The sequence below is a fragment of the Medicago sativa genome, chromosome 3 (assembly GCF_051527215.1).
Source record: "Medicago sativa cultivar Bolivia chromosome 3, Bolivia_mono, whole genome shotgun sequence".
In the NCBI taxonomy this organism is placed as follows: Eukaryota; Viridiplantae; Streptophyta; class Magnoliopsida; order Fabales; family Fabaceae; genus Medicago; species Medicago sativa.
Genome location: NC_140751.1, coordinates 93,548,843 through 93,576,702, shown reverse-complemented (window position 1 = coordinate 93,576,702; position 27,860 = coordinate 93,548,843). Strand labels below are relative to the sequence as shown.

Here is a 27,860-nt window from a genome sequence, read left to right as displayed (position 1 = left end):
TTGCATTCAAATCATTTTCTTTTTTTGTTACTTTAATTTTGTTCATGTATGCTTTTCCTTTATAATTAAGTTGAAACTTTAAATTATTGATTAATTTATTATAGCATATATGTCATGTATGTTTTATTTTTAATATTATTCTAATAAAAAGTAAACTCGAATGAGGCTACAAGAGATTTGATTTCGCATTAGAAAAACTGAGTTTGATTAAACTCTAGATTTTGACAACCGTCTATATTTAAATTATGATAGATATTGATCATATCTCCTTCATTAAACAGACATATGAGAATATAAGTACAATTTTTTTAGTAAAAATTATGGTGAGTGTTTCTATGGGTTAAAAAACATGTACTCGTTGTAGCAAAAAAAACATTTATACATGTCATTTTAGATTATAGAGATATTGCTCTCTTTAAAATGTTTTACAACCTTGTTTGAGGTAGCAGACCTCGTGCTCTCCAATAAAACAGTCATCCAAAAAGTGGTTAAGAATATTTTTAAAATCCTCTCAAAAAAATAAATAGTTTTTATACATAAAAAGTCTAACAAATTAACACCCACACAAAATACCAAAATAGCTCGGAAACATTCATCTATAGAACTAAGCTTTCTCTCAAAAATTTCTAAATTAGTCTCCTTAATTAGTGTTCTGGAAGCACTAGTTAACATTTCTTTTTTTTTTTTTTATTAGCAAAACTCAGCTCCTACTCCTTTTTAAAGGAGAATAGCATTGAAAATTAACGTTAAGAAAAAAAATCCGTATAGAACTTATTTTATTATTGTTTTTGATAAAATCATTCAAGATGATGGTATGGTATAACTTGTCTCTTTAGTGTTGATGGGGAAAACACGCAGGACTTGGTGTCGTTTGTCACTGTTGCAAGCAAATTCCTTGAGGACAAGGAATGGTTTAAGTTTGGGGTTGTGATGACATCCTGTCATTACGTAATATTAGGGACTTATTGTGACATTTTGATAGAGTTCTCATGCAATTTATACTACGTAGAAAAGTGCACAACTCGACAATAATAAATCTCATTCGTTGATATCAGAATAGACGGTCTAGATTACACATTAGTTTAACACAGTTAAATAATCTCGATCGTAGATTTAAATTGGATGGTCATGATCTGCTACAACGTCATGTTGCAACAGCAAGAAAACAAAATCCCTTGAAGACAATGGAGTAAGGGCACTTGCAAGTTTCACGTGTGGCAGGGTTTATAAAATCAAGAAAAATGTTGGTTGATCAAACAAATTGGAAGTTGGATTACATGCATTCAGTGTGTATCATTGTTGTTTTGGTTTTAATTGTTCGATCTTAACCCGTTGGTGAAAATATTTGTTACAATACCATACCTTACCTTTAGTAGCAATTTTAAGCAATTTTAAAATCTTCAACACTCTCTTAAAATGGTGATTAGCATTTTCTTTAACACTTACATTTTCTTTCAAATTTAGTTTTGTTTTTATTTGAATTTGAATTTATGTCAGAAATTGGTGAAAGATTATAATCAATAGACTACTATACATTTATGAGTGTGGACCATCAAAACAAATAGGTTTCATGCCTTCATTCAAAATCAATGGAAGAACATGTAGGATTAACTTGAGACCAGGGGCGGATCTCTTTAGAGACCCCCAGGTGCCACTGCACCCCCCAAACTTTATATAAATATCATATTATGCGTAATATAACAACTTATATGCTGGTGTTGCGGCGGTTATTCTGTCTGTATATCAGTAGAAGGTCGCGTGTTCGAACCCCATGGCACCCTCTTTTTATTTTATATTTTTTGACAAATTCTTCATATTGTTTGAACCCCATATGGCAACCCTCTTTTTATTTTATATTTTTTGACAAATTCTTCATATTTTATACCAAAAAAGTGGACCCAGTGGGGTTTGAACCGGTGTCCCTCATGTCACAATTTTTCACTTCTACCATCCTACCATCACACCAGTTTATAACATTGATTATTTTATGAAACTTTTTACTATATATTCTATAAATATTTGGCACCCCTAATAAATAAACTCAAGATCCGCCACTGCTTGAGACGAAGACGTGCGTAAGACACAGAAAACCTTACTTATCATGAAATCCGATATATCAGTATATCACACACCACCCCAATAAATTGTTGGCAATTTAGGTAAGTCACACAAAAATCAGTCTTTATCATCAAAGTGAAGCTCATCAACTACCACAACAAAATTAGGTCCAAATTCAATTGACTCATTAGTTATTGAATAAAAAAATTGATGAAAAAAAAAATATTCTTAAAAATTATCATATGATCTCACTAGCTGAATTACAAGAACAAGAAGTGTAATATTAAATTTGTTAATAATTTTTTTTTTAACGTGTACGCTTTAGAGGAGATAATTAGTTTATCTTCTTTATACATTATTTAGTACTATTACTTACTTATTTCTATAGCTGTCGATTGTTTGTCCCTCCAAACTTAGCCCCAACTCACATATTTGGGAGGTCAAAAAGTTTAAAGGTTTCTCTATAGATCTTCGGTTTTGTTCGAAAGTCGTTCAATTTGTTAGAACGTATCTTTCGATAATACAAACCTATCAGAAATATCTTTCTATCAATTTTTTCTCAAAATACAGGGAAAACTATGTTCTAATTAGCCTTTTTTTAGAGTTGAGCAACCTCGAGAGCATTCAGGAAAAAAATTAAATTTTTTTAATAATTTTTTAGATAAAAATATTTTTGAGTTTAACCATAAGTTTAAGACTTAAATTTAACGTACAAGCAAAATCAATTCTCTTTTAAATCTTCTAAACATGATAAAACTAATTCTTCAACCTCTATAATCGCTTTCGACCCTCCATTTTTTCAGTAGCTTTTGACCCTCCAAAATTGAAACAAAAAATATGCTAAGTTTTGTATCTTTAGCAAAAACGTGTGTTTTTTGGCCACTTGATCTCGTTCCAAACACACGCCAAGAGGTTTAATAAGCGGGGTTCTAGAGTTTGAGGCTTATTCGATAGTTTTACTTCTTAGTTAAGACATAAAAAGGTGTACAATAATACTTTGATTAAAAATAAGTGATACAATTCAAAATTTGAAAAAGTAATTTTAAATAAATTTTAAATATTTTTCTTCAAGAGGAAGATAGTAATTTTAAATAATAGCAAAAAAAATTCTTATATATTATTAGTAGATCTAGACAAAATTAATTTAAAATTGAAATTCTATTTAAAATAATTAAGTATAGAAAATATTATGACTTGAAATAATTCCGGATACCATTAGATTAGAGCGCCGACGTGCTCCACTGTCTTAAAACATAACCAACTTCTAGAGAACCTACCAGCTGGTCGTTCCTATTTATAGGGATCTCATTTGAACCTGGTAGACACCCCTTCCTATGTCAGGTTTAGTTACTCTAAACACAAGAGAAAAGTTGAGAATGAAAAGGTAGAGAAGGGAGTGCATATATGCTCGCCGGTTTGGTTAATGACAGGTAATCCGATATGGAAAAAAATCTGGCATAGAGTTTTTGTGTGGCAAATAACTCATAATAGGTTGCTTACTAACTCTAGAATGGCTAAGTGGAGTTTGAGTGGTCCTTATTGCAATCATTGTGGTTTTTGGAAAGAAACAATTATTCATGTCCTAAGAGACCATCCTCTCCTCTTGCATCAAATGCCTGGCAGCATCTCATAAAGGTCAACCGTCGTGGAGGAATTTTCAGTGGTTTTTTTTTTAACGTGGCAAAATGGAATATATTATCACAATAGACTCCTTTTTAGTACAAGGTGTGCCAATAAAGACGTCAAAAGTATACAAGGCAACGAGTTACAAGGAATTTTCATTGGTGATTTGAGAAATTGGACAATAAGATTAGTATTAGTGGAGTGCAGTGTGGGCGACAATTCGCTATTGGTTATAGTGTTGGTGGAATAAATGGATGCATGATCCAAATTTTGTTAGGTCTTTTAAACCGTGGTGCCATTTTTTTAACTTACTGCAATTTTACAATTCAACTGCTACACAGAAAAACCAAGATTATCATGATAATAGAAGCTTGATGCACGTGTCTTGGAAGGCTCCACCAAGTGGTTGGCATTGTCTAAATATATTAGATGGTGCAGCCAAGATAACTAATAAAGTAGCATGTTATGGTGGAGTTTTAAGTGATGATAATGGAAGGTGGGTGGCGGTTTTATGAAACATCTTGGGCATACAAGTGCTTGCTTATATGGCTGAGTTGTGGGGACTATATCAAGGATTATGTTTAGCTAAATCAAGGTGTTTTAAAACTAGAAGTGCAAATTGACTCAGCTGTGATTGTTAGAAGAGAAGGGAGTACAACAGGTTGGCCTTTCATAAAGAAAAGAAAATTAAGGCCATCCTTCTTTGCTGATTGGGATGTCAAGATTATTCATGTTTATCAGTTAATTGGTGTATTCATGTTCTTGCCAATATGGGATGTGTTGCTAATATGGGCAAAATGGTTTCGCTCATCCTCTAAATGAGGTAGCTGAGATTCTTGCCGATGATTATTTTAGGATAGTATTCTCGCTCATCTACCAAGTTCCATCTCAAACAGATTGATGTAACCATATTCATTTAAACAACTAATACTAACCTCCTATTTATTATTGGCTCTCGAAGAATATGAAACTTTATTCCATATTTTAATATGGGAAATACTATAAAAACATATTTTAACACGCACTTTTCAACCCATACTTTTCAACACACTCTTTTTGATTGGTTAAAATTCACACCCATCAAATTTATATGGTAACCATATAATTTGGTGGGACCCATATAAATTTTAATCAATTAAAGAGAATGTGTTAAAAAATGTGTGTTAGAATGTGTGTAGCTTCCATTCCTCGTTCGATATTGTCATTAAACAATTAATATTAGTCTCCAAGTTATCATTGGCTCTCCAAGAATTTTAAACTATATTTTGAAAATCCCTATAATCCAACAAAGGCCAAGAAATCTAAAGTAAGGCCAATAAACTAAAGTACTACATTTATTTCTTCTTTTTATGACAATAGTGCATTTAATTCTATTAGCCAAACCTTTTCTTTTTAAAGGAATTCTATTAGCCAAACTTTAAAAATACAAAAAAAAAAATGATGATTGTAATTTAAATAATTATTGATTTGTTGGTCTTTTTAAATTTTTTGATAACATCATAGGACATAAATTACGCATCAGATCATGAACAAGCCATTAATTTACTACATAAACAATTCTATCAAATTTGATTCCTATAAAAATTTGTAAAAAATAGTTTATAAACTATTAAGTCCATCAAACTAATCACTCAATTTCATTAAAAATATGATAGAAAATAATGTTTAAGAACTATCTTGATGAATTAAAAATAGTTTAAAAATTATCCTGTTACTTGAACTCTAAACAATCCACTTATTCCACTTAAAAAAACATTGAAAATTGCTATTGACACATTTGGTTAGGCTTAGAAACACATATAAAAGACGAAAATGCCCCTCGGTAGTTAACTGCCGAGGAAAAAGTGAACTGGCGGCAATTAACTACCGAGGAAAACCTCGGCAGTTAACTGCCGATGCGTGTTGAACATGAACAGAAACAGAAACACAAACATATCAGTTTCAAAATTTCTCCCAACTCCTCTCAAACTCTCTCCAATTCTCACCAAAGCCATTTTCACGAATTGCAAGAAAATCAACCACACATTATCACAAGTAAGTTGTATCAATCATTTTAATGATAATGTTAGTTTGTTTAGGTTTAATTTTTAAAAAAATTAGAGTAGGTTGCATGTGGTTAGGATTGATTTTAAAATTGACAATTTGATGATTGCATGTGTAGTTTATGAATTGATAAATGAATGTAGTTGTTGCCTATGCTGTTTAAATGATGTTTAATGATAATGTGGTTTTTGGCGCATTTTCCTGGCTTTTTCAGTGTTGATCCCAACACCGACTATATTGAAAACTATTCGGTTGCGGCGAGGTGGAAGCTACAGAAGGGTCATGAAGAGGGGCTGACGTATCGCTCATTGCTTGATCGTAATCAGTTTGATGACGTTACCTGGATGTCGTACGAAGAACACAGGGAGATCCATGCATTTGAGGAGGTTTTCTGGTATTCAGGCTGGATTTTATGCGGTGTTCGTAGGGTGTACCGTCACTTGCCCGAGAGGGTTTTGAGGCAGTACGGATACGTCCAGAGCGTCCCTAGACATCCGACGGATGCTGTAGAGCTGGCACCGCCTCAGATTGTGCAGTCATTTGTTGACTTCCGCACTCACACACTTAAGGAGCCTGATTGGGGTGAGCCGACAGGAGAGCAGACATGGCGTATGAAAGAGGGCTATGTGTTATGGTACACTAAGGTGTCTCACCCTCAGATTTTGCCACCTCTTCCAGGAGATCTTCCGAGGCCAGCAAATGAGGAGCAGATCATTGTAGAGCAGTGGAAGCGGTACGAGGCGAGAAGCTCGCCTGATACCTATGACATGGTTACTGGTGCTGTTGCCCATGCTGATGAGTGTTTGGGTCAGGAGGTGATGAGCATGACCCCTCAACAATTGTATGCGGCCTTGCAAACCGTTAGGGAGCAGATCGCGCCGATCATGACCAGGAGGAGAGGCCAGAGGCCGAGGAGGCACCAACAACATCAGCATGACCAGGACCAGCAGTAGGATTAGGACTTGTTTTTTACTTTTTGGATTTTAATGACATTATGTTTGTATTTTGATGACATTATGTTGTTTGTATTTTGATGACATTGGTTCATTAGTTTGTTCGTTTAATCAATGTTTGATTGAGCCAATTTTCTTTTGCCATTTGAACATATTATGTGCCACTTAAGTTGTGATATTTGTGATGACATTATGTTTGTGTTTTTAACACATTACAGGATTAAAAGCAGAAGCTTCTTCCTCTGCAATAGCATTGCAATAGCATCAGGACGCATAGGCAGTTAATTGTCGAGGTTGGACATTTACGTCTTTTACTCGTGTTTCTAAGTCTAAGACCAAGTCCAATGGGGGTATTGAATGGGTGTTTAGACTTGTTGAATGATTGGAAGCTTGCTTATTGAAGATGAGTTGGAGGAGTTGGGTGATGAAGAGCTTCAACATGTTTAAACACTGACCCGCCAGGCCACGCGTCGGCTTCCAATTGCACAAACGTGGCGCGTGAATTACAATCGCCGACAGCACGCGTGAGCGTCAGAGGACGCGGAGAGAGAAACGAAAATGGATAAAAGGGGGCCACGTGGCTGCATGCTATTGGTTGTTTGGATTTTTATTTTATTTTTTGGTAAGAGTTGTTTGGATTTTTATTATCTTTATGTTTTGGACTCAATTATTTGATTGCAAATATTTTTCTTTTTTACCAAAATTCATGATTTTTTTTTCTCTACAAATAGAGACTTGGATCATTTGATTTGGACACAGAAAAAAAACCAAGTTTTTCACTCTCTTAATCTTATTATTAGGTTTTCTTTTGAAGTTTAAGTGCTTTTTTTAGTGAAATGAATCCCAATAATAATCATTTTGTTATTGTATTGCATTTTAAGTTAAGAAAATAAAAATAAATTATTTAAATACATTTTATTTTTACAAAAAAAATTAAAAATTAAGCCTTTTTTAATTTAATTATAAACGATAATTGTATTTTCATGTAATTATAAAAACAAAAATATAAAATAAGAATAAGAAATAAAAGATGGTGGGGTAGGGTGTTGAATGATAAAACCATTGGAGTGGATAAAATTGAATGGGTATTGAATTAAGAGAGAGAAAATGATATGGAGTGTTGGAAATTGAAAAAGTGGATGTTGAGAGTTGTTGAATTTTTTTTACCATTGTACATGGTCTAACAAGATGTGCAAGAGCAATTTTCAAAAACATTACACTATCTGATAAAATTCTAACTTATCCACCATCATGTTAAGCATACACTAATGAGTTCCCTCTTTTACTCCCCGTCGCTCAAGTTATGTACCTGATGATCACGTGATCCCTGACCCAGTTGCCCCCAAGTCCTTTTGTCACGTACTGCTCGCTTCTCTCTCCCTCTGTCTCTGTATACTGAACTGTATCACTCTTGTGAAATCTAAAAGCCTATTATTTCTCCCATTCCTCTTTTACCTCATAACCAACTTTTCAAATGAACAACAACAAATCACAAATCAAATAAACAACAAACAAACAAACAAACATTCTCATCACTCATCTCACCTCTATTCAACAATGGCAGTAAAAACAAACCACTCAAACACTTTCATCATCTTCTCACTCTCATTCTTACTACTCACAACAGCTACATTCTCTAACTCAACCAAACTCAACAACAAAACCAAACCCTCTCTCTCAGATCCTACATCCCTCTTAGCATTCAAATCAAAAGCTGACCCAAACAACCACCTCAACTTCACAACCAAAACCCCATTCTGCAACTGGCAAGGTGTAGAATGCAACAACGAACACAAAGTCATTCGTCTCATTCTCCGCAACTTAGATCTCGCCGGTGTTTTCCCTTCTCATACACTCTCCAATCTCGACCAACTCCGTGTACTCAGTTTACAGAACAACTCCCTCACCGGAACCATACCCAATCTCTCCGGTCTCTTCAACCTCAAATCACTCTTTCTCGATAATAACTACTTCACTGGTTCAATTCCATTTTCTATTTTCTCTCTTCACAGACTTAAAACATTGGATTTCTCTCATAACAATCTCTCTGGAAATATTCCTACACATTTTATCAACGTTGATCGTCTTTACTATCTTCGGTTAAGCTTCAACTCTTTCAACGGTAGTATTCCTCCGTTTAATCAATCTTCTCTCAAAACTTTTGATGTTTCCGGTAACAATCTCTCCGGTGCAGTTCCGTTAACCACTGCCTTGTCGCGTTTTCAGCCTTCTTCTTTTGCTTTAAACCCTAATCTATGTGGAGAGATTATCCGGAGAGAATGTCGTCCATCTACGCCGTTTTTTGCTCCGGCAACGCCTCCGACGGTTGGATTTAACCAGAGTGCAAAGGTTCATGGATTAATCCGGCAGCCGTATGCAAAGAAAAATGATCGTAGAGCGGTGATAATCGGATTTTCAACTGGAATCGTTTTTCTGTTACTTTCTCTAGCGTGTTTCGCGGTTGTGATAAAGAAACAGAGAAAGAAAAAGGGTAAAGGAACTTCCGGATCGAGTGTGATGGCTTCCGACACGGCGGCGGCGACGGTGGAAGAAGCGGTGGTGATGCAAATGGAGCAAGAGAGAGAGTTAGAACAAAAAGTAAAAAGAGCGCAAGTTGCAAAGAGTGGGAGTTTAATATTCTGTGCGGGTGAGTCGCAGGTGTATACGCTGGACCAATTGATGAAAGGTTCTGCGGAGCTATTAGGAAGAGGGTGTTTAGGAACAACTTATAAAGCGGTGCTTGATAACCGTTTGATTGTAACAGTGAAGCGTCTTGATTGTGGGAAAATGAGTGGGCATGTTAGTAAGGATGTTTTTGAGCGTCACATGGAATCAGTTGGTGGTCTTCGTCATCCGAATTTAGTTGCGGTTAGGGCTTATTTTCAGGCTAATCAAGAGAGGCTTATTATCTATGATTATCAGCCTAATGGAAGTCTCTTCTCCCTCATACACGGTACATTATCTATCATTATCAGCTTAGTTTTATCTATTAGTAATTTTTTTAAAAACTCGTATCTGATCCAATGATCGACTAATATCGGGACATCAATCCCAACATCCGCTAGCGGGGTCCTTTGTGAACCAAACCATCCAATTGAAGTCAGAGTAAAATTCATAACTGACCCAACACATAAATTGTTGACACATTAATTTCTAAGGTTTAATTAGTTTTTATTTTTAATTTTATAACAAAAATTTAAATTAATACTATTAAAGTGCATTCATTATATAGTAGGTATTAATACTATTGTGTTTTTGGTGAGTGTTTAGTTGATATAAAGAGAAGGGAAATGCTAACGTGGAAAGTCTTGTTTAAATAATAGTGACTTGATATTTGGTTTGTAGCGTGGAAAGTCTTGTTGAAATTCTCTTTTGCACGTGATTGTAATCTAGATTTGAGCTTTTTAACCAGCACCGAGAATCTTGCTGCTGACTATAGTTAGACTAGGAAACATGAATTGATTCTTGATGATCTAATTTATTTTAAGGTATAAGATAGTAGGAATTAATTAATTGAATAAAGAACTTATTCTGTGTCATATAGCAAACTATTTTTAAACTATCTTATGTTATGACTGGAAATAGTTGTTAATTAGTTGGTTAGTTGAAAGACATTGCTGAATTTAGATTTTAGATTGGGGGTGATGATAGGACCAGAATTGATGAGTCATAACGAAATCTGGACAAAGATCCTGATTCCTGAGTGAAGAGTTTTAAATCAACTGCATTATTTTGGCTGTACACATGAGGTGGAACCCAAAGGTGCTTGGTTGATTATAGCTTGCTGTTGGCTTAAAAATCTAATCTTGTCCTTTGGGTCCCCTACCATCTCTGCTGCATACACTGCTATTATTGCTGTCATGTGAAAATTATGAGTATGTTCAAGTGGTTAAATGAGACAGGTCATGGACTTCTTGATGTATACCAAACTGTATTAATCAACTACCATGACTACAACACTAGTATTCTACTTTCTTTCCTAATTCAGACTTAGTTTTTTTTATTTATTTACTTATTTCCCTGTACCTTCTTTCCTAATTGGAGTGATTATGATTCAATATATTTTAACTAACTTATAATACTAGTAGAAAATTATTGAAGATAATCTGTTGTTAATTGTTAATTTGCTGCAGGTTCCAGGTCAAGTAGGGCAAGGCCATTACATTGGACCTCATGCTTGAAAATAGCAGAGGACGTAGCACAAGGGCTTTCCTACATCCACCAGGCATGGAGACTGGTCCATGGAAATCTCAAGTCGACCAATGTTCTCCTAGGACCTGATTTCGAAGCTTGCGTCACAGACTACTGCCTGTCTGTGTTGACCAACCCATCTACCTTTGACGAGGTTGGTGATTCTGCACCTTATAGAGCCCCGGAGACTCGCAATCCAAATCATCAGCCAACCACCAAATCTGACGTTTATGCATATGGTATTTTGTTACTAGAGCTTTTAACTGGGAAATATGCTTCTGAGCTTCCATTCATGGTTCCTGGTGATATGTCAAAATGGGTGAGATCTATCAGGGATGACAATGGGAGCGAAGATAACAGAATGGATATGCTTCTTCAGGTGGCTACAACTTGTAGCTTGATCTCTCCAGAGCAGAGGCCCACAATGTGGCAGGTCTTGAAGATGTTACAAGAAATCAAAGAGATTGTACTCTTGGAGGATAGTGAGTTGGACCTACGTAGTAGTAATGCCATCGCCATGTCTTAGTATTCTTTTGTTTTTGGGTATGTTATAGAAGGAGGATAGAAGGACAAAAGAGTAGTATGAACTGGTGTAAAACAATTAAGAGTGAGGTACAAAATTTATAAACTTCACTATCTTGATATTAATTAGACTCTTTGAATGTTGATAGAATGTGGGGTGCACCTAACTTCCTTTATTAGGCTTGTCTGGTTGTATTTAGCACTGCCTCACAGAGTCCTGACCCTTGTTCTATTTAAAAAGGCTATATCTGTTGAGGGATTGTTAGCAAGCAATTATTTTAAGGCTCAATTCTTCTTTCAGATTCGGATTCAGTCTCTAACTCAATACACTAATTAAGAGCATTTATATTTCTAAGGTGCTGATTTGGTGATTGGTAATACAATTGGTTAAAAAATAATGCAATTGAAAGAGAATAGTACAAGAAAAATATGAAACAGTCTTTTTGGTGGCTGATTTGTATCTAGAATTGTAACAGGTGGTTGTAGCAATAAAGTCCAAAGGATGGGACGATGATGTCTTTACATGTTTGTGAGCTGTCTATAAACACATTGCAAGATAATGCTGCTGTTGATCAGTTCGCTTCTTTGTTTGTCGAGTGAATTGACGGTCAAAGACCTCAAAAAATTGTTACACGAGAATGTTTACAGCTTTGAAATTTTTCAAGGAATTTTAGTTGGGAGCTAACAAACAACTATTCAAAAAGTAAATCTGAATTTTTTTTAATTGCCATTCAGTTTGGTCTTACTGTAAACTGAAATTTGCCTTGAAATTCAATGGAAGTAAGGAGAGTTGCTTTTGCAAATTCAATTTGCAAGATTAAGTTCATTCAAAATTATATTTGCAAACTTCAATCCAAACATAACCAAGCACATTCTCAATTTCTCATACAACACATTTAACATCATTTTTTTCCTTCTTTCTTTTGCATTTTGATACTCTACTATCCTGTCAATGCCACAAGTAAAAAATGAGTAGAAGAAAGTAGTGAAGAGAGAATGGACACATAATGGAAATAGATAAAATAAGAGAAATTGGGAGGCTGTAGAGAGGACAGTGGAGTAAGCTTTGAGCTCTGGGTTCTAATAACGTCATTCATTGCTTGAGGTAATAAGCTGTAACAAAATTCTTAAAGACAAAAAAGAAAAACCAGTTAACAACTGCAATTAGCTTTAGGTAAATGGCATAATCTTATTTTACAAACTGTACGGAAGAATATCTTTCAATATAATAATGACTAATGTTACACCTTATTCAATAAAAATAAAATAATGTTACAGTTACACCAAAACACTAATGTTACAGCTTTTTACAACAGGAAGTTCTAGATGAAAATACCTACAGAAGAATTTCCTCCTGGTATGTAACATGCTACAGCATAAAATCTATCAACAAAAATCAATTGGCTTAAACACAGCACGACCTTCAGAACACACAAAAAGGAATACAAGATGTTAAATACACATTTCCAGGATTTGATACAAGAATCTTCCCTTGGTTTCTTCTAATGTTGGTATGGACATACTATTTTCCAAGAACTGTGGCAGAATCTAAGATTTGTCTCCAAGCAAGCAATATCTTTTGTTTTTTTATTATTTGGGGGTACCTGTACGTTGCCGCACACTTCCTAAGATGTTCCATATACAGTAGTTATGACAAAAATTTCCAAGATCTGGACGGCATTATTCAAGACATCGCCATATACTTCTTCTGCAACTACTTATATTACACTGTTGCAAGAAATAAGGAATTTCAGATCAATGTATCTATATTTACTATTAAGAAAAAAGGAAGTGTTTTGGCAGTTATTCTGTCAAGTCAAAGAAGGATATAAAAATGAAAAGGATGTAAAAGAAAAAGTTAAAGGTTTGATTTGATATACATTCCTTCAAAAGGATATGATTTTGCAAGATCGTGTGAATGGCAGTTGCACAATGATTTGCATCAAATTATTATTAAATAAATAAATTAACAAGGGTTACTACCTGTACCTAGCGCTGTTATTTCAAATGCCATTTTGCCATGTGCCTAGGATAATTCTGGTGGGTCTAAAAATATAGAAACAGCAACTGTGCTGGTAATGAAAATAAAATATCACATGACGTGTGGCAAAGCCTGTGAGCGCGGTCTTGCTCTCATAATTGTCTCATCACTGTGTCGAATCAATTCTGAAAGTTTCCATGGTTTCTGCCACTTCCATTTGAATTGCAATAGCCACTGATGATGACTTCTTTTCCACCTCCATAACTTGCCAGAAGCTTGTCCTACAATTGCTAGTTTTTTCATTGACAGCTGCCCAATGGGTTTCATCTGAAATAACAGCAAATTCACATTCATCTCCTATACAAGACAGACCAATTTCATATAAACGACGATTAACTTACCCTTCTACCCTGATCTACAAATGATGCCGATTCCCTCGTTAAGCCATTAGCAACCCCTGGTGTATATTTGAGTTGTCTTGGTACTGGTACAGACATTGGTCCTTTCATATCTTCAGTATACTGTCTCAATGAATTTGGAGAATTTCCCTGTTGATGTATAGTGATGAGAAGTTAACTATTAGAACAAAATAAGTCACGACCTTATGACAATTATAATATAAGTGGTAAAAGAAGGCCAGCCAAAAATTTGCTACAACAGCAACCATAAAATAATAATTGATGGAATCCTAGTCTAATTCAAGGAGACGGTTGTGGATCATTCGAAACTAAGGCCATTTAAAAATCCTCAATTTTAATTTTATTTCTAGTTTAAATAACATAACATAATTCAAACTTTCAAATTCATTTATAATCAAGCTCAAAAAGCCGCTGATTCAGGAGACAGTAACATCAAGAAAGCACGAGCCTTAAGTTGAGATCAAAGAGTCTAATGTTTTGGTTTATTTTGATTGGATTCTACTAGTTCAAGACTACTGGACTTTATAATTTCATGTTATATGAGGAGAATAGTAATATGTCACTTCTGTCAATATTTTGTCTATGGAGTATTCTGATATTGACAAGTTTATTGAGGGTTGGTAGGTCAAGTATTTAGGGTATAATTGGTTGGGTAGAAAAAGGGGAAGTGAAAAATAGTGGGGGGAAACTAGGAATTAAACCAACATTACACTTGTTTTATGCATGATATCGAAGAACATTAGGTGTTATTCTGATGTTAGTTTCTACTAACTAATATGAGCTTAGATCTGGTTCTTTTACAGACAGCAATACAATGAGCTATTTATTTTAAACCATAATTGATTTTTGCTTGAAGCAACTCCAGAACCCATGAAAAATCCTAAATCCAAATTTGGAATAATGTTCACAGCCTGAAACAGCACTCTAATAATTAAGTCTTGAGGTATAAAGTTCCAGCATTTGTTTCCCTATTCAAAGCATTCTTACTTGCGTATAATGCCTCACAAAGTAACAATAATCTTACAGAAGCTGGGGTAGCCAATGTGGTTGCACCAGCTTGCTCTCTCACTTTTAGCTCCTTCTCAGTTTCCTTTCTCTTCATCTCACTTTGCCGCAAAAGACCGACAAGTTCTTTGATTTGATCTTTCATTTCTCTGATCTCCATGTCCTTCTCCCAGAGTTGGCACCTGTTGATATAGAATGAAACGATACTTCAAATTTCAACAGCATAAGCCAGTATAAGCTACTCAATAAAACGATACAAGAGCTTATAAACATGACTTTTAAATGCCACATATTGCAATCTTTATCTTATATCTGTGCTTCTTTTTTACGGTTAGGAATCAAACTCGGTACCACACAATCTACAACACTCAACACCCCGCACACCAACAACTTATGCTAGACCCCAGTGGTAATCTTATATATGTGCTTTGTATATAAATTTGCAAATTGTGCAGTTAACTTGTTTCTAGAGTACTGAAACTATGAAGTGCCAATAAAAGAGAGGTTTGGACTAAGAGGGCACCTAGCATCTCCAACAGAGTTAAACATAGATTGAAGCAAATTCTTGGCATCTCCCATTGAGCGCAACTGATTCCAACGTCCGCGATTAGTGAATGCCCTCTCTCGCTCTTCTGCTTCGGAAAGTTGAGAAGCCATTGCTACAAGTGAATTAGAGGATATACTCAGCATGCTCTCAAGTGAAGCTATTCTCGCCATTCTTGCACTTGGTGACATGGAGGAGGCCCTGAGAAGAAAAGTGTTGAAAACAACCAGGACGACAGATGTTATACTTTGTGCATTGCACTCAATATCGTTCCAAGGATCCTAATTATTTGAAAAGTGAAATTGTAGGCATTTACAAAATAAGATTTTGTAAGAACAAACCTGGCAAATCCATTCTTCCCTCTTGGAGGACTGAGACCCTTAGCAGCAAACTCATTTACATGCTTCAGAATGGCTAGCTCCTCTGCAAGGGCAGCTCGCCTGAAGATTGCATCATAACTTTAATGAGTACACTCTACACGACAGATCAGTCACTAATAAAAGTAATTACAGAAACATATATTACATACACTTCGCTCTGTTTCTCATACTCGAAACGAACTTCATGTTCTTTAACCATGACTTCTAGTTCGTGATCAAGCCACCGTTGTAAGGACTTCTCATTGCTCTAAAATTTAAAATCACGAACTTATTTAATATCACATGTATAGGACTTCTCATTGCTCTAAAATTTAAAATCACGAACTTATTTAATATCACATGTATAGTAAAGGCAACCTAAGAAGGGAATGGAAAATTCAGTACCTGCCCATTTGTTCCATTTCCATTTGTTGCAACTGGAAAGTGACATAGAATGAGGAGATTAAACAAAATAAAAGTATGACAATATCGTCATGCTATTTACTAAAGCACAGTCTCCTCTACAAGTGAAAATATAACTTAATAACATCTTTTGCCTTTAAATCGCAAGACTCAAAATTTTAAATTTGTTGGCTTAATATATCATTTGGTCCTTTAACTTATTTTTGATTTTCACTTTGGTCCCCTAACTATTAAACGTCTCAATTTGGTCCCATAAATCTTCTGCCGTTTACTATTTTGGTCCTCTCCGTTAGTTTTTAACCTTAAATGTCTAAGGTGAACCACATTAAAGGTGGTCCACCATGGACCTTATAAATTCATTTAATTTTAACCCTTTGATATTTTTTTAAAAATAGAACCGTTGAATTATATAGATCTGTTGTACCTTACGGTGAACCTTCAACACCTCATTTTTTCCTTATTTCTACTTCTTCCTTCATCTCCTTCATCATAACATTCATACTTTATTGGTTAATCTTAATATTAACCCAGCAAAAAATAACAATAACAACACATAATATCATCATCAAAATCAAACAAAAAAAAAAAAAAACAACAACCCAACAAATTCGGAATCAAACCCAGAAAACAAACAACAACAACCCTTCTTAGAGAAACAAAACGAAATCATTCACATTAAAACTGTCAAATTCGGATTCAGCTTTTCTGCATCTGGGTTGTTCTTCTGCATCCGGATTCAATTCATTCACATCAAAACGAAATCATAATTAGAAGGAGAGAAGGAGAGTAAGTGTTGTTGTGTCGCATATGGGTTTTGTGATTTTAGTTCTTCTGCATATGGGTTTCAATTTCAATCGATAATAATCAAATCAAAACAAAACCAGGGCTTCTCAATCTTATACCTTTGTGAAATCTCAATACACAACACACGATTTCACCCTAAGAATTCTCTTTAATTCCTTCAAAATTAATTCCCAATTCCTCTCTGATGTTCCTGTCATGGGAATTGAGAACAATGTTGAGATGATTCATTCGATGCTGGAAAGTAAGAGAAATGAAAACATTGAGGCCAATGTTGTTGTTGAGTTAGACAATGATGGAGTATCAGAAGCTCAAGGTGTAGATGATGTTTTTATAGAAGAGTCTGTTCCGAGCGAGCGAGCGAGATTAAATTGTGAGGAACTGGTGTATACTATTTTGTTGGAATTTAAAGTGTTTGTATTCTTGTGATTTCAAGAAAAAGGTTATGTAAGTGAAAAACTGTTAGCTTGCAATTAGTTATCTTGGTGGTTTACATGGAAGAAGCAAGAAAGTCTTATATGAGGATTTTGAGGTTTAGCGTTGAAGCCATTTTAAGTTTAATGAATACTGAAAAATTTATTGTATCTGGAAGGTAATTTTGTATGTGGTTTGTATAGGATTCAAAAAACTGCAATGGTGCATCAATATCTTGTAATACTTAGATTCACGGTCTCTGTTGAATCTGAGTTTTTTTTCTTTTTATTGTATGAATGTTGATGAATTTTGTATTAACATGAAGAAGTGGTGGAAGGAAGAAGATGAAGAGAGGGAAAAAATTATGTGGTGATGGTTCGCTATTGTGTATAATATCATAAATGTTAGACATTAAAAAACTAACGGAGAGGACCAAAATAGTAAACGACAGAAAATTTATGGGACCAAATTGAGACGTTTAATAGTTAGAGGATCAAAGTGAAAATCAAAAATAAGTTAAGGGACCAAATGATGTATTAAGCCTAAATTTGTTATTGCTACATAAAACAAATCATACCTGAAGTGTCTCGGCTGGAAGTTTTGCGAGCTTCAAGCAACTCCTTTAACCTCTTGGTTGCCATTGCAGCTTCTTCAGTTTTCCTTTGAAGGACCTGAATATAACACGTACTTGCTTAACATAGGTAGCTACCACTGAAGCATTTGCACACTGCAAAATTGAATTCGCGGTACACGTATCCAGTACAATACTTACCGACTAAATATCAAAATTATTTTTTTTTTTGAGAGAAAATATCAAAATTATTTTTCAAAATAAAAAATTGGATGCTCCATTTGGATACTGTTTATACTTTTTGGGCTCGTAACAGTACGTCTGCAGTCCGAGAAATAAATACACGTTTGTTGTGATTTAGTACAAAAATTATAAAATTTGTTTTTTCATGTCCTAATTTACTTGTTTTCCTATATTTCCTAATTCTATTTTGATTTGTGATGTAATAAAAATTCTGAAAGAGGTTTCCTTCTTTATTTTTATGTTAGATGCTCTACTTATTTGTGATTTCTATCTTTTATACAACCTAAGTGGAGACCTAATAACCAAAGTGGCTGTAGTTTAGTGGTAAGAATTCCACGTTGTGGCCGTGGAGACCTGGGCTCGAATCCCAGCAGCCACAGTTTTTTTATGCAACTATAATAATAATAAAAAATTCAAATGTGGATGCTGTCTCGGCTGGAAATTTTACGAGCTTCTAGCAACTCTCAAAAGGACCTGAATGATAATAGCACATATTTGAAACATGGCCAAAATTGAAGTCGATACCCGTATCTGATACCATGCCTGTACATGGTACTCATGGATATGTACAAGTTTTTTGATAACGTTGACATTTTCTTTATTACATTGAACATTATTTCCATATTTTCTGCTATATAAACAACCTTTCCTTATTTGTTTTGTAAATATTTTTTCTTGAAGTCGATACCCGTATCTGATACCATGCCTGTACATGGTACTCATGGATATGTACAAGTTTTTTGATAACGTTGACATTTTCTTTATTACATTGAACATTATTTCCATATTTTCTGCTATATAAACAACCTTTCCTTATTTGTTTTGTAAATATTTTTTCTCTGTCCGAGCCCTAATCACCAAAGTGGCTGTAGTTTAGTGGTAAGAATTCCACGTTGTGGCCATGGAGACCTGGGCTCGAATCCCAGCAGCCACAATTTTTTCTATTACTAAAAAAAAAAATTAAATGTGTAAGCTCACTCAATTAATAGTGTTTTGCACATAGATAAATGTTGATTAAATTAACTAAATCGAAGCCCAGCATATTTAGATGCCTCGTCAATATTTTCTACTTAGGAACAATTCATCGTAGAGGGAACAATACTATTCCATACAACGACATTTTGAAAATTGCTGTTGACACATTGCATAAGGCTGTGACACACATGTAAAATACGATTTTACCCCCTCGGTAGTTAACTACCGAGGAAAAATAAAACCAGCTGCAGTTAACTACCGAGGAAAACCTCGGCAGTTAACTACCGAGGAAAAGTAATTTTCAAAAAAAAAAATCTCCTTCGGCACTTAAGTACCGAGGAGTTCCTTTTTTCTGGCTTTGTTTCTGGCTTTACAAAGCAATTCCCTTTCTTTGGCAGTTCCTTTTTTCTGAAAAATTCTTCTTTTGATCACAGTGTTTCTGAATTAAACAAAATTGATGGGTAAACTAACCAATATTATTCTTCAATGATAAAAACTAACAACTGGAGTTGAGAGCAAGGCTATACGATTGGCTCATTTTCTCCAAAACATATCAAACAGAGAGAGATAGATTATCAGTGTGAAAGTCAAAAATCGAAGCTTAAAACAATTCGCCAGAACAAGGAGAAAGAGGTTCACGAAATCAAAAAATTGAAATTTCTTGACTGAAGAACGTGAGACATTTTCCTTAATTTTGTTACTAGCAGAGAAGCTTTGCCAGGTGGACCCAGTTAGTCCAATAGCTGTTTGGCAAATTATCATGGGTAGTTAAAAAGCCAGAAAAAAGGAACTCCTCGGTACTTAAGTGCCGAAGGAGATTTGTTTTTTGAAAATTACTTTTCCTCGGTAGTTAACTGCCGAGGTTTTCCTCGGTAGTTAACTGCAGCCGGTTTTATTTTTCCTCGGTAGTTAACTACCGAGGGGGCAAAATCGTATTTTACATGTGTGTCACAGCCTTATGCAATGTGTCAACAGCAATTTTCCGACATTTTAGTTACCTCTCAATTGAACCATATCATAGAGTACATGCTTCTAGAATCAAAAGTTCAATTGATAAGAACAAATGTTCACTGGACTTATTCCAATAAAAACCTTAAAATAACATAAAAGGCAGACTCCCATATTTCCATGTCTGTCTTTCCATAATTAACATATGCATCATGAAAGAGTATGTTGGAAAGACGAAAGAAGGCCATGGGTAGGGGAAAAAACTGTCCCACCCCAATTTCCTCAAGTCTTTATTTCTACTGTTGATAAAATTATCACTCTATGGATTAGAGATTATTAGTAATTTCTAATTTGAACTACAACTTTCTTAAGTTCAAACATAGTGCACACAATGCTGAGAAGTAGACTTTTTAAAAAAAAAACTAGCAGGAGAAACTGTTGAGTGGAAATCTTTGAATTAAGGCTTAAGATCACCCCAATTAGGCAACAACATCAGCAAAGCTAAAATGCATATGGCTTATGAGATTAAGTTTATAATAAAGTATTCAACACAAGATTATTAAGTAAAAACATAACAGCATTGAACAACTTGGAAATACATACCATTCTCTGGCGCTGATTTAAAGCTTGTAGCTTGTGCTTTTCATGTTCATTTTTTCTTCCCTCCTTCCTTAACTGTTTTGCAAAGACAGAATCAATGCGAGGTGATCATGCAACACTCTAACAGTAACGTAAATGCAATTGAAAAATGAGACGGCCTCTAGTTCCACCTTTTTATTTGATATTTGCAAGCTTAGGAGTAGTTGGGACACCTCTACTCCGCATGAATTATCGTTTATTATTTTATGAAGAAACATGAAACTAATAGCACATAAATTATTTCACTTTAGGCAAAACACCAGCTAATGAACATTCAGCACCTTGAGATGTCATCGAGAAGTAGGATGAACAGATTAAATAACATGATAAAAGAGGAAGCTTGACATACTTGCAACAGTTCTTTCTCTCTAGAAGCCTTCCACTGCCGAAACTGTTCTGCCTCTTGTTTTATCTTTTGCTGCAATTGAACCTGCAACATTATTAAGGTCATAAGTCATAACAAAGAGTATATAAAGTTATAACCATGGATTTGTTAAAATACAATCGTCAACCTTTTGGGCCTTTATAGACTGTATTTCATCCTGCAGCCTCTTCGTTGCTTCATCGCTTTTTTGCTTTTGCTTCATAAGCTGGACCTGACTCTCTTGCTTCTTCTTCAGATCCAAAATCTAACATGCGGAGTTTTGACAAGGGTTTTGCAATTTAGAATATATTCAAATTTAAATCTTATAAACGGATAATAGATGTTATTTTATACATACATAAATAAATAAATAAGGCAAGTTGGACTACCCACTTGTGCTTCAAGTGCTTTCAATTTTTGGGAATGGGTATCCTCTAATTTCTGTGTTTGTCCATCAGAGTTGGCAGCAAGATTTTCAACTTCAGCCAAAAGACAATCTCTTTCTCGCTGCATTCATAAATTAAGCACGTAAGTGAATACTAGTTTTTATGTAAAGGTCAAAATAAATTTGCATAACTTCTATCAAACCTGCACTGTTCTCTTCTCATCTTCAAGTTCCGTTATCTTCCTTCCAAAGTGCTGTTTGAGTACTTCAGCATCGGATACTCCAAACAGCTTCATCTCAGACTGTACAGACATCAATCCCAATAAGTATGTTAATAAAATATGAGACAGGAGAAAAGACAGAAGACTCTTTTCTCCAATAATGCTCGGAGAAAACAACTCTGTGTCTTTCGTGATTTTCTTTTTCTTTTGGTGCCTTACAATAATTCAATTCCTCTGCGACGGATCTGATATTTTCAGTACTATAACAACTTTACTAAGTTATGTGCCTGCTTTCATTTATCAAGATAAAATGGACACCGTATCTCAGATAAATTTCTTCAAGTAAGGTTGATGAAACATATAACTTATGCCGGTCATGGTTGTATTGATTTTAATTTTAATGTGATTTTCACTGGTGCGTAATGTGGATATACATCTAATTATACATTCCTTCAAAAAAAAAAAAAAAATCTAATTATACATATGTGCTGCAACAACCTCTTTCTGCTCCAAGCGTTTATTCAATTCATGCAACTCTCTATCCATACTATTTTGCAGAAGTTTGTGCTCCCATTCTTTTGCTACTTCTTCAATTTCCCTGGAATCACCTGCTAAAATGAGCAACTTGTACTGTGAGTCATGCAGTTCTAATAACACTAGATCAAGTAGTAGCAGAGAAAGAGCTAGACAAAGGACTGTTTTAAGCAAGTGCATGTGTAGAACTGACATTAATCAAATATTAAATTTCGTCCAAAGACGAGACTTGCCTGCTGTTTCATTCACTGGATAATCAGCTACTGTGATAGGTAAGGTCCTTTTAAGCCCATCCGTCTTCACAATGTATGTGCCTCCATCCTGAAAATCAAAGTTTCCAAGCTTGCGTGCATAAATTATCCACCCAATATACTTAATTCATTTTAACTAGCAGGATGCAACTACAGTGATAACATGAAAGGACAAACTTAGGGATTAGAACACCATCTGATAAAAAAAAAAATTGAGTCAGAGAAAAATAACAGCAAAAGGTTAGGGGCATACATAAGCATCCTTTTCATTTTGTTCTGCGACAGAGCATCTACTACGGTGTTCATGAAGTTCACGGCAAAGGTCTTCATTAGCAGCTTCAAGCAAAACAATCCTTTCCTTAAGACCCTATATAATAAGTTAAAAGATGATTACATATTTACAATATGAATACAAACCGTTTCCTTTGTATGAAATGTATATAAAAATAGTGGCAAAAGCACAATTATTGCTAGGATACTTTTCTTCAAATAATAAACACAGTGATCCGGATTGATTGGTATCTCATCATACACTACAAATTTAAGCCATTGAATGCCTCAAATCATAAACACAGTGATGAGGATTGATTGGTATCTCATCATACACTACAAATTTAAGCCATTGAATGCCACCAGTAGGCTATTATAGGAAATATATTTAAGAAATTAAGACATCTCTGAAGATTCATATTGACAGAAGCCAAATACCTGAACTTCCTCAGATGAGCCACCGGCACGAGCACAAAGCTCTGCCTGCAAACACTCCAGTTGTTGTCTCATTTTTAGCATTTCACTGGACATGGGATCTCTATTGACCTAGAGAAGAATTTTAAAAAAGATGAGACTTGATTGCTATCATAGTAAAATTATTTCGATTTTGTCAAATGAAAAATTGCGAACAAAAAATAATGCAATACTCACAACAGGCTTATTTTGGATATTGCGTGCACGATTTGCATACTTCAAAGTGTTTAGGGTTTCCTCAGCATTAATATCAGCAGGACTTATGCAGGCTAAAATAGAGATGTTGTTTGGATGTAAGAAAAAAAACAGTTAGTCTTAAGAAGCAACATGAAAAGCTTGGAAGTAAAATAGAAATACATGATAGAGCATTCTAATCCTTTGCATCAACCATTTAGTTGGAAAAATTTCAAACCTTATGAAAAATACAGAACACAGTTTATGCATTTCAGTAAGTTTAAGATAGGTTATTAACTTTGGTTCCAAGACGAAGATTAAAAATGTTAGGTTGAAGTTAAAGGCCATTTAAGGTACAAAAAGAGAAACAACTAACCTATCATGACAGTTCTGCTGTTACCCCCAAGTGAATCCTGCAAAATCATTTCACTTTTTAATCTAAAAAAGAAAGTAAACAAAAAAGAGCAACGGAATAAAAATTGAAAATGAAAACAAATATTCCATAGACAAGTTTCTTGTTTAATATCGTTTTTATTTATCAGTAATAAGTATTTATTTTCTTCTAGGAAAATATAACATTCAGCTGCAAATAGTCTGGCTTCAAAATAGGTGAACTTTGTGATGTAAATGATGGGTTTGTAGCACAACACATTCTTAAAATATATGAGATTCATATGGACTAATTTGTAGATGGATTCGGAGAAACAGGGGATATGGTGCAGACCAATCCTTCTATCTATAAAATATTTTCAATATCATAATAAAGAAAAGTGTATGCTGCAGAAAGAAAGCTAAATATAAAGATATCAAACCTGTAAAAGCCTAGTAAGTTTACTGTCCCTATATGGAACATGAACACCTTCCTTTCGCTTCTTTTCATCACCAAGTGCACTAATAACATTACCAAGTGCTAGAAGGCCTTTGTTAATATGAACTCCTGATTTAAACATTAAATGGCTAGTGAATATATAATATCAAAAGCACACTTAAAATATTAAACTGAAAAGTGTCACAAACTAACCTTCCTTAAAACGCATACCATCAGACCCTGTTCTTTTAGCTCGTTCTGATCCGGCAAGATCTACTAAATGCAGCTTAGCACAAAGATACTCATCATTCATAGTATCATTTAAGCAGCTATCATTAGAATTTTTGGGCTTGCGCATTTGCTCTAATGTTATGGTGAAGATGGCATGAGATCGGCTAGTTGGACATATTGAAAAAGTATAAGAAATAAAAGAGAACTCCAGTAGAATAAAAAGCAACAACAGTTTGAGGCATAACTTTTCAATCATGTAATTGTACAACAGCAACAAAATACTTTTCCCACTACGTGGGGTCTTAACAGCATAGATCAAACATCATAATATTTATGAATCGCGTTGAATGACAAACTATTCAAATTGTGTCTCATCATGGACCGAGACCAGCAAGTAAGTAGGTGGATAATTCATTGAAAAATTCATTAAACGCATTATAAAATTGCTGACATTCTTACAGTGACAAAAGTTCCATCTATTAAATTCCGAAAAGAAAAGTTTCATCTATTAATTATGCAACTAGAAGCCCAAACATTTCATGATAACCGATTTTAAAGGGATAAAACCCAAAGCTCAATCTCATTGTTAGATGCTGGAAATGCCAGCAGACTTTTAAAACAAAGAGATAACAAAGGTGGACAATATCTGAATTCTTCAGTTATTTATCAATTTATTATTATCTGAATTTTACGTGGTATGATTCTTTCTCCAATCATGTTTTGTGGCCATGCTACCCAAAAGCGGTCCAAGAGTCTGAAAATCAGATTTATTTCACAAATAAAAACTAATTTGTGCAGATGAACGAAGAGAAGAAAAATGCATTATCAACCTGGATTGGTTGTTCATATTTGTGCTCCCAGTTGCTCTACTTGAGGATCCCTGTTCGAGGCAAGCAGCCATTTCTTTTAGTGTTGTGACACTGACTTCTGTAGACCCTGCAAGGGTTATAACACCATTTGATGTCTCACGAATTTGTATTGGCGGCTTCCCAGGAGAGGACGTTTTTCCTGCATGTCCATTTGCAGTTTCTGTTTTGCTCATTGAGGAGGGATCCAGTAAATCTCTTACTTCTTCTTTAAGAATCTTTTCACAATTAAATGTTGTTGTTAGATACTTAATCCAGATAACTTTGCACATATGAAGCATACACAGTTCAATGATCAAACTGCAAGCAGTGAAAAAAAAATCAACATACCTCGATAAAGGAAACATGCAACTGAAATTCACTCTGGTCCTTTAAGCTCCCAATTTTGTTGAACAAAACATTCATAACTTGAGGTATTATTCCTATTTGGAAACCTTCTTTAAACCCAGTTCCCATGGTGTATGTTTTCCCAGAACCTGTCTGCAATGAAGTAAAAATGTCAAATGGAAAAGAGTTACAAGTGTTGTGGCACGTAGCTTCTGTCTCCGTTAGTAATAACTATACCTGACCATATGCGAGAACAGTAGCATTATATCCTTGGAACAAACCATCAACAAGTGGAGAAACACATTCTTCAAACATGTCACTCGAGGGAGAACCAGTGCTTCCATAAACATGATCAAATGTAAATGAGCGAGCACCAATTTGCACCTGAATTATAGCAACAAGTCAATTAGCATAACCTCCAAAATTGATGCCGAGGAGAATCAAACCTGAGACCTTGAGAGGAGCACATTCCAAGATCCCAAGCTAACACCACTAGACCAACCCAAGTGGGTTCACACTTTTAGCTACTTAAAGCCATTTTTAATATCAAACATAGATATATCCCAATGAATTAAAATAATAAGCAATTGGCATCCACGAAAACAAAAAATTCTAAAAGCCAACTCTCTTTGAAAATAAAATAACCATAGACAGATTTCAATTGAAGATAAAAGGCATACAAGGAAAGATTCAGTGCAAATACTTTACAAAGAAGAAGAAACTACTACCTATCATTGTGAAAAATAAATCAGCTGATAACTTTTGAGCATATACAGCAGTTGAATTTTGACGTTAGAAACCGAAAAAACATCAAAAGGCAAAAGAAAAGAAAATCTAGCAAGCAATTGAACCAAATTCCAAAATTAAAGAGTTACTGTCATTTTCAAAGACTCCTGACCATGTTTGATTACACTCTTTGAGGAGGTAAAATTTTATTATGTAGAATTGAGTTTTTTTAGGAATTGACTCTACCTTGAAGCTAAAATTTGATGTTTTTGCCCCTAAAATTAATTTTTAACCTGGATTTTTTTTTTGTTAAACTCGTTTTTACATGAAAATACTGAACATAAATTCTTTACATTCAAGTCATTTTTAGTCATAATCAGTTTTCATAATTAATTATTTCAAAATCAATTTTTGTCACGGTAAACCAAACCAAACATAATTTGTGAACATATAATCTAAAGGAGAAATTGCAAAACTGGGCAAAAAATCTTGCTCTCCTCCCTATATCAATCAAAATCATGTTATATATACACCTAAAATAAATGTTGAGAAAGTACTCTGACCAAATCCAGAAATGGAATGAAGTCAAATATATCCCAATTAAGTAAACTATCAGATCATAATTATAAAACCGATTTTAACCTATCTATTTTTAGAACAATCGTGTTCAATTACGTAATCAATTTCCGATCTAGATCTCTTCCACGTAAACACTGAAATTCCAAAAGAGGAAATATCTAATATCTATAGCAGTCTATAGAGTCAACTACAATGCATTTCATTTTACACATTCAACATTGTTGAGTTGATAGTGTATGCACCTGAGGCTTCCCAGCAACGACGGCTACACAATCTTTGCATCCTTGAAGCTTCTCGTCCGCGATTAATGGCCGTACATGAACCGCAACTTTCACGCAACAATTTTCCCCTCCTTCCATAGTAGTACGAGAGTTAGTTACGATCAATTCACTTAAATTCAGTACTTGCCGCTTCGATTGATAAATTAAAAAAAAATATATATGACTGAGCTGCTGAAGTGGAGAGAATATGATAATACTAGAGAGAGAAAGTAATGTGGTTGAAGAGGGAGAGAGAGTGTGTGTGAAAGAGGAGGGGTAGTTGTGGAAAGAAAAGGGAAGGTTTCATACAAGAGTATGAGCAGTAACCGTAAGGACAACAACTACTGCTATCATTTTCCCTTCACCTTCACTGCATTATGAGGTCGCGTGCTTTCAACTTTTTGTTACTTTTTTTCTTTCCCAGTTTACCCTTTTTCAACGGTCCTATACATCTGTACTCCTTATTCCCGCAAAAAAGATGCTGCTTTTGTTGTATCAAATTTACCATCTTACCCACGCCAACTTTTGATTAAACGCTGTTTTTTATGTTAATTAATTACTAGTAACTGTTTGCTTTTTGTTTTTTGAGGTCGGAGGAATGTTTTTTTTTCAAGTCTCTGTGGTCCAAAAAGGTTAAAGTAGCAACAATGATTCCTCTTTGATGTGATAAGATGTTTG

General features: G+C 34.7%; 2 protein-coding genes, 2 non-coding genes and 1 pseudogene across 7 annotated transcripts; 4 read left to right on the top strand and 1 right to left on the bottom strand.

Annotated features, from left to right (window-relative positions):
- Nucleotides 1-5,903: 5,903 nt before the first annotated feature.
- On the top strand, nucleotides 5,904-6,661 carry LOC146942108 (uncharacterized; annotated as a pseudogene).
- A 1,469-nt stretch (nucleotides 6,662-8,130) lies between these two features.
- On the top strand, nucleotides 8,131-11,690 carry LOC146942107 (putative inactive receptor kinase At5g67200). Its single transcript, XM_085756067.1, has 2 exons — nucleotides 8,131-9,630; nucleotides 10,811-11,690. The coding sequence occupies exons 1-2, from the start codon at nucleotides 8,235-8,237 to the stop codon at nucleotides 11,392-11,394; spliced, it is 1,980 nt and encodes a 659-aa protein (XP_085612193.1). The 5' UTR covers nucleotides 8,131-8,234; the 3' UTR covers nucleotides 11,395-11,690.
- An 851-nt stretch (nucleotides 11,691-12,541) lies between these two features.
- LOC146942104 (kinesin-like protein KIN-4A) lies at nucleotides 12,542-27,460 on the bottom strand. Of its 4 annotated transcripts, none has more exons than XM_085756063.1 (26): nucleotides 27,165-27,460; nucleotides 25,855-26,001; nucleotides 25,621-25,770; nucleotides 25,255-25,508; nucleotides 24,407-24,588; nucleotides 24,198-24,322; nucleotides 23,762-23,798; nucleotides 23,389-23,480; nucleotides 23,176-23,283; nucleotides 22,721-22,834; nucleotides 22,450-22,537; nucleotides 22,181-22,293; nucleotides 21,665-21,763; nucleotides 21,470-21,583; nucleotides 21,225-21,341; nucleotides 21,062-21,142; nucleotides 20,677-20,748; nucleotides 17,914-18,007; nucleotides 16,104-16,135; nucleotides 15,869-15,966; nucleotides 15,681-15,779; nucleotides 15,319-15,540; nucleotides 14,815-14,977; nucleotides 13,773-13,919; nucleotides 13,374-13,698; nucleotides 12,542-13,118 (listed from the first exon to the last, which is right to left on the bottom strand). In XM_085756063.1, exons 1-25 carry the CDS (start codon nucleotides 27,279-27,281, stop codon nucleotides 13,483-13,485), a joined length of 3,081 nt encoding a protein of 1,026 aa, XP_085612189.1. In that variant the 5' UTR covers nucleotides 27,282-27,460; the 3' UTR covers nucleotides 12,542-13,118; nucleotides 13,374-13,482. The 4 variants fall into 4 exon arrangements, with proteins under 4 accessions (XP_085612189.1, XP_085612190.1, XP_085612191.1 ...); XM_085756064.1 differs by having other exon boundaries at nucleotides 13,380-13,698; XM_085756065.1 differs by having other exon boundaries at nucleotides 22,181-22,290.
- Nucleotides 18,458-18,529, top strand: TRNAH-GUG (transfer RNA histidin (anticodon GUG)). Its single transcript has one exon. It is a non-coding gene; the product is annotated as a tRNA-His (tRNA).
- TRNAH-GUG (transfer RNA histidin (anticodon GUG)) lies at nucleotides 19,013-19,084 on the top strand. The gene has a single exon. It is a non-coding gene; the product is annotated as a tRNA-His (tRNA).
- Nucleotides 27,461-27,860: the final 400 nt, after the last annotated feature.

What these genes read in the sequence shown, in the direction of transcription:
- LOC146942107 (XM_085756067.1), top strand. Translation starts at nt 8,235, where the DNA reads ATGGCAGTAAAAACAAACCACTCAAACACTTTCATCATCTTCTCACTC. An exon ending in TCTCTTCTCCCTCATACACG is followed by an intron (nt 9,631 to 10,810) that starts GTACATTATCTA and finishes AATTTGCTGCAG; the next exon opens with GTTCCAGGTCAAGTAGGGCA.
- LOC146942104 (XM_085756063.1), bottom strand. Translation starts at nt 27,281, where the DNA reads ATGGAAGGAGGGGAAAATTGTTGCGTGAAAGTTGCGGTTCATGTACGG. An exon ending in TGAAAGCACTTGAAGCACAA is followed by an intron (nt 21,342 to 21,469) that starts GTGGGTAGTCCA and finishes TCCGCATGTTAG; the next exon opens with ATTTTGGATCTGAAGAAGAA. An exon ending in CATTGGCTACCCCAGCTTCT is followed by an intron (nt 13,920 to 14,814) that starts GTAAGATTATTG and finishes ATACATCAACAG; the next exon opens with GGAAATTCTCCAAATTCATT.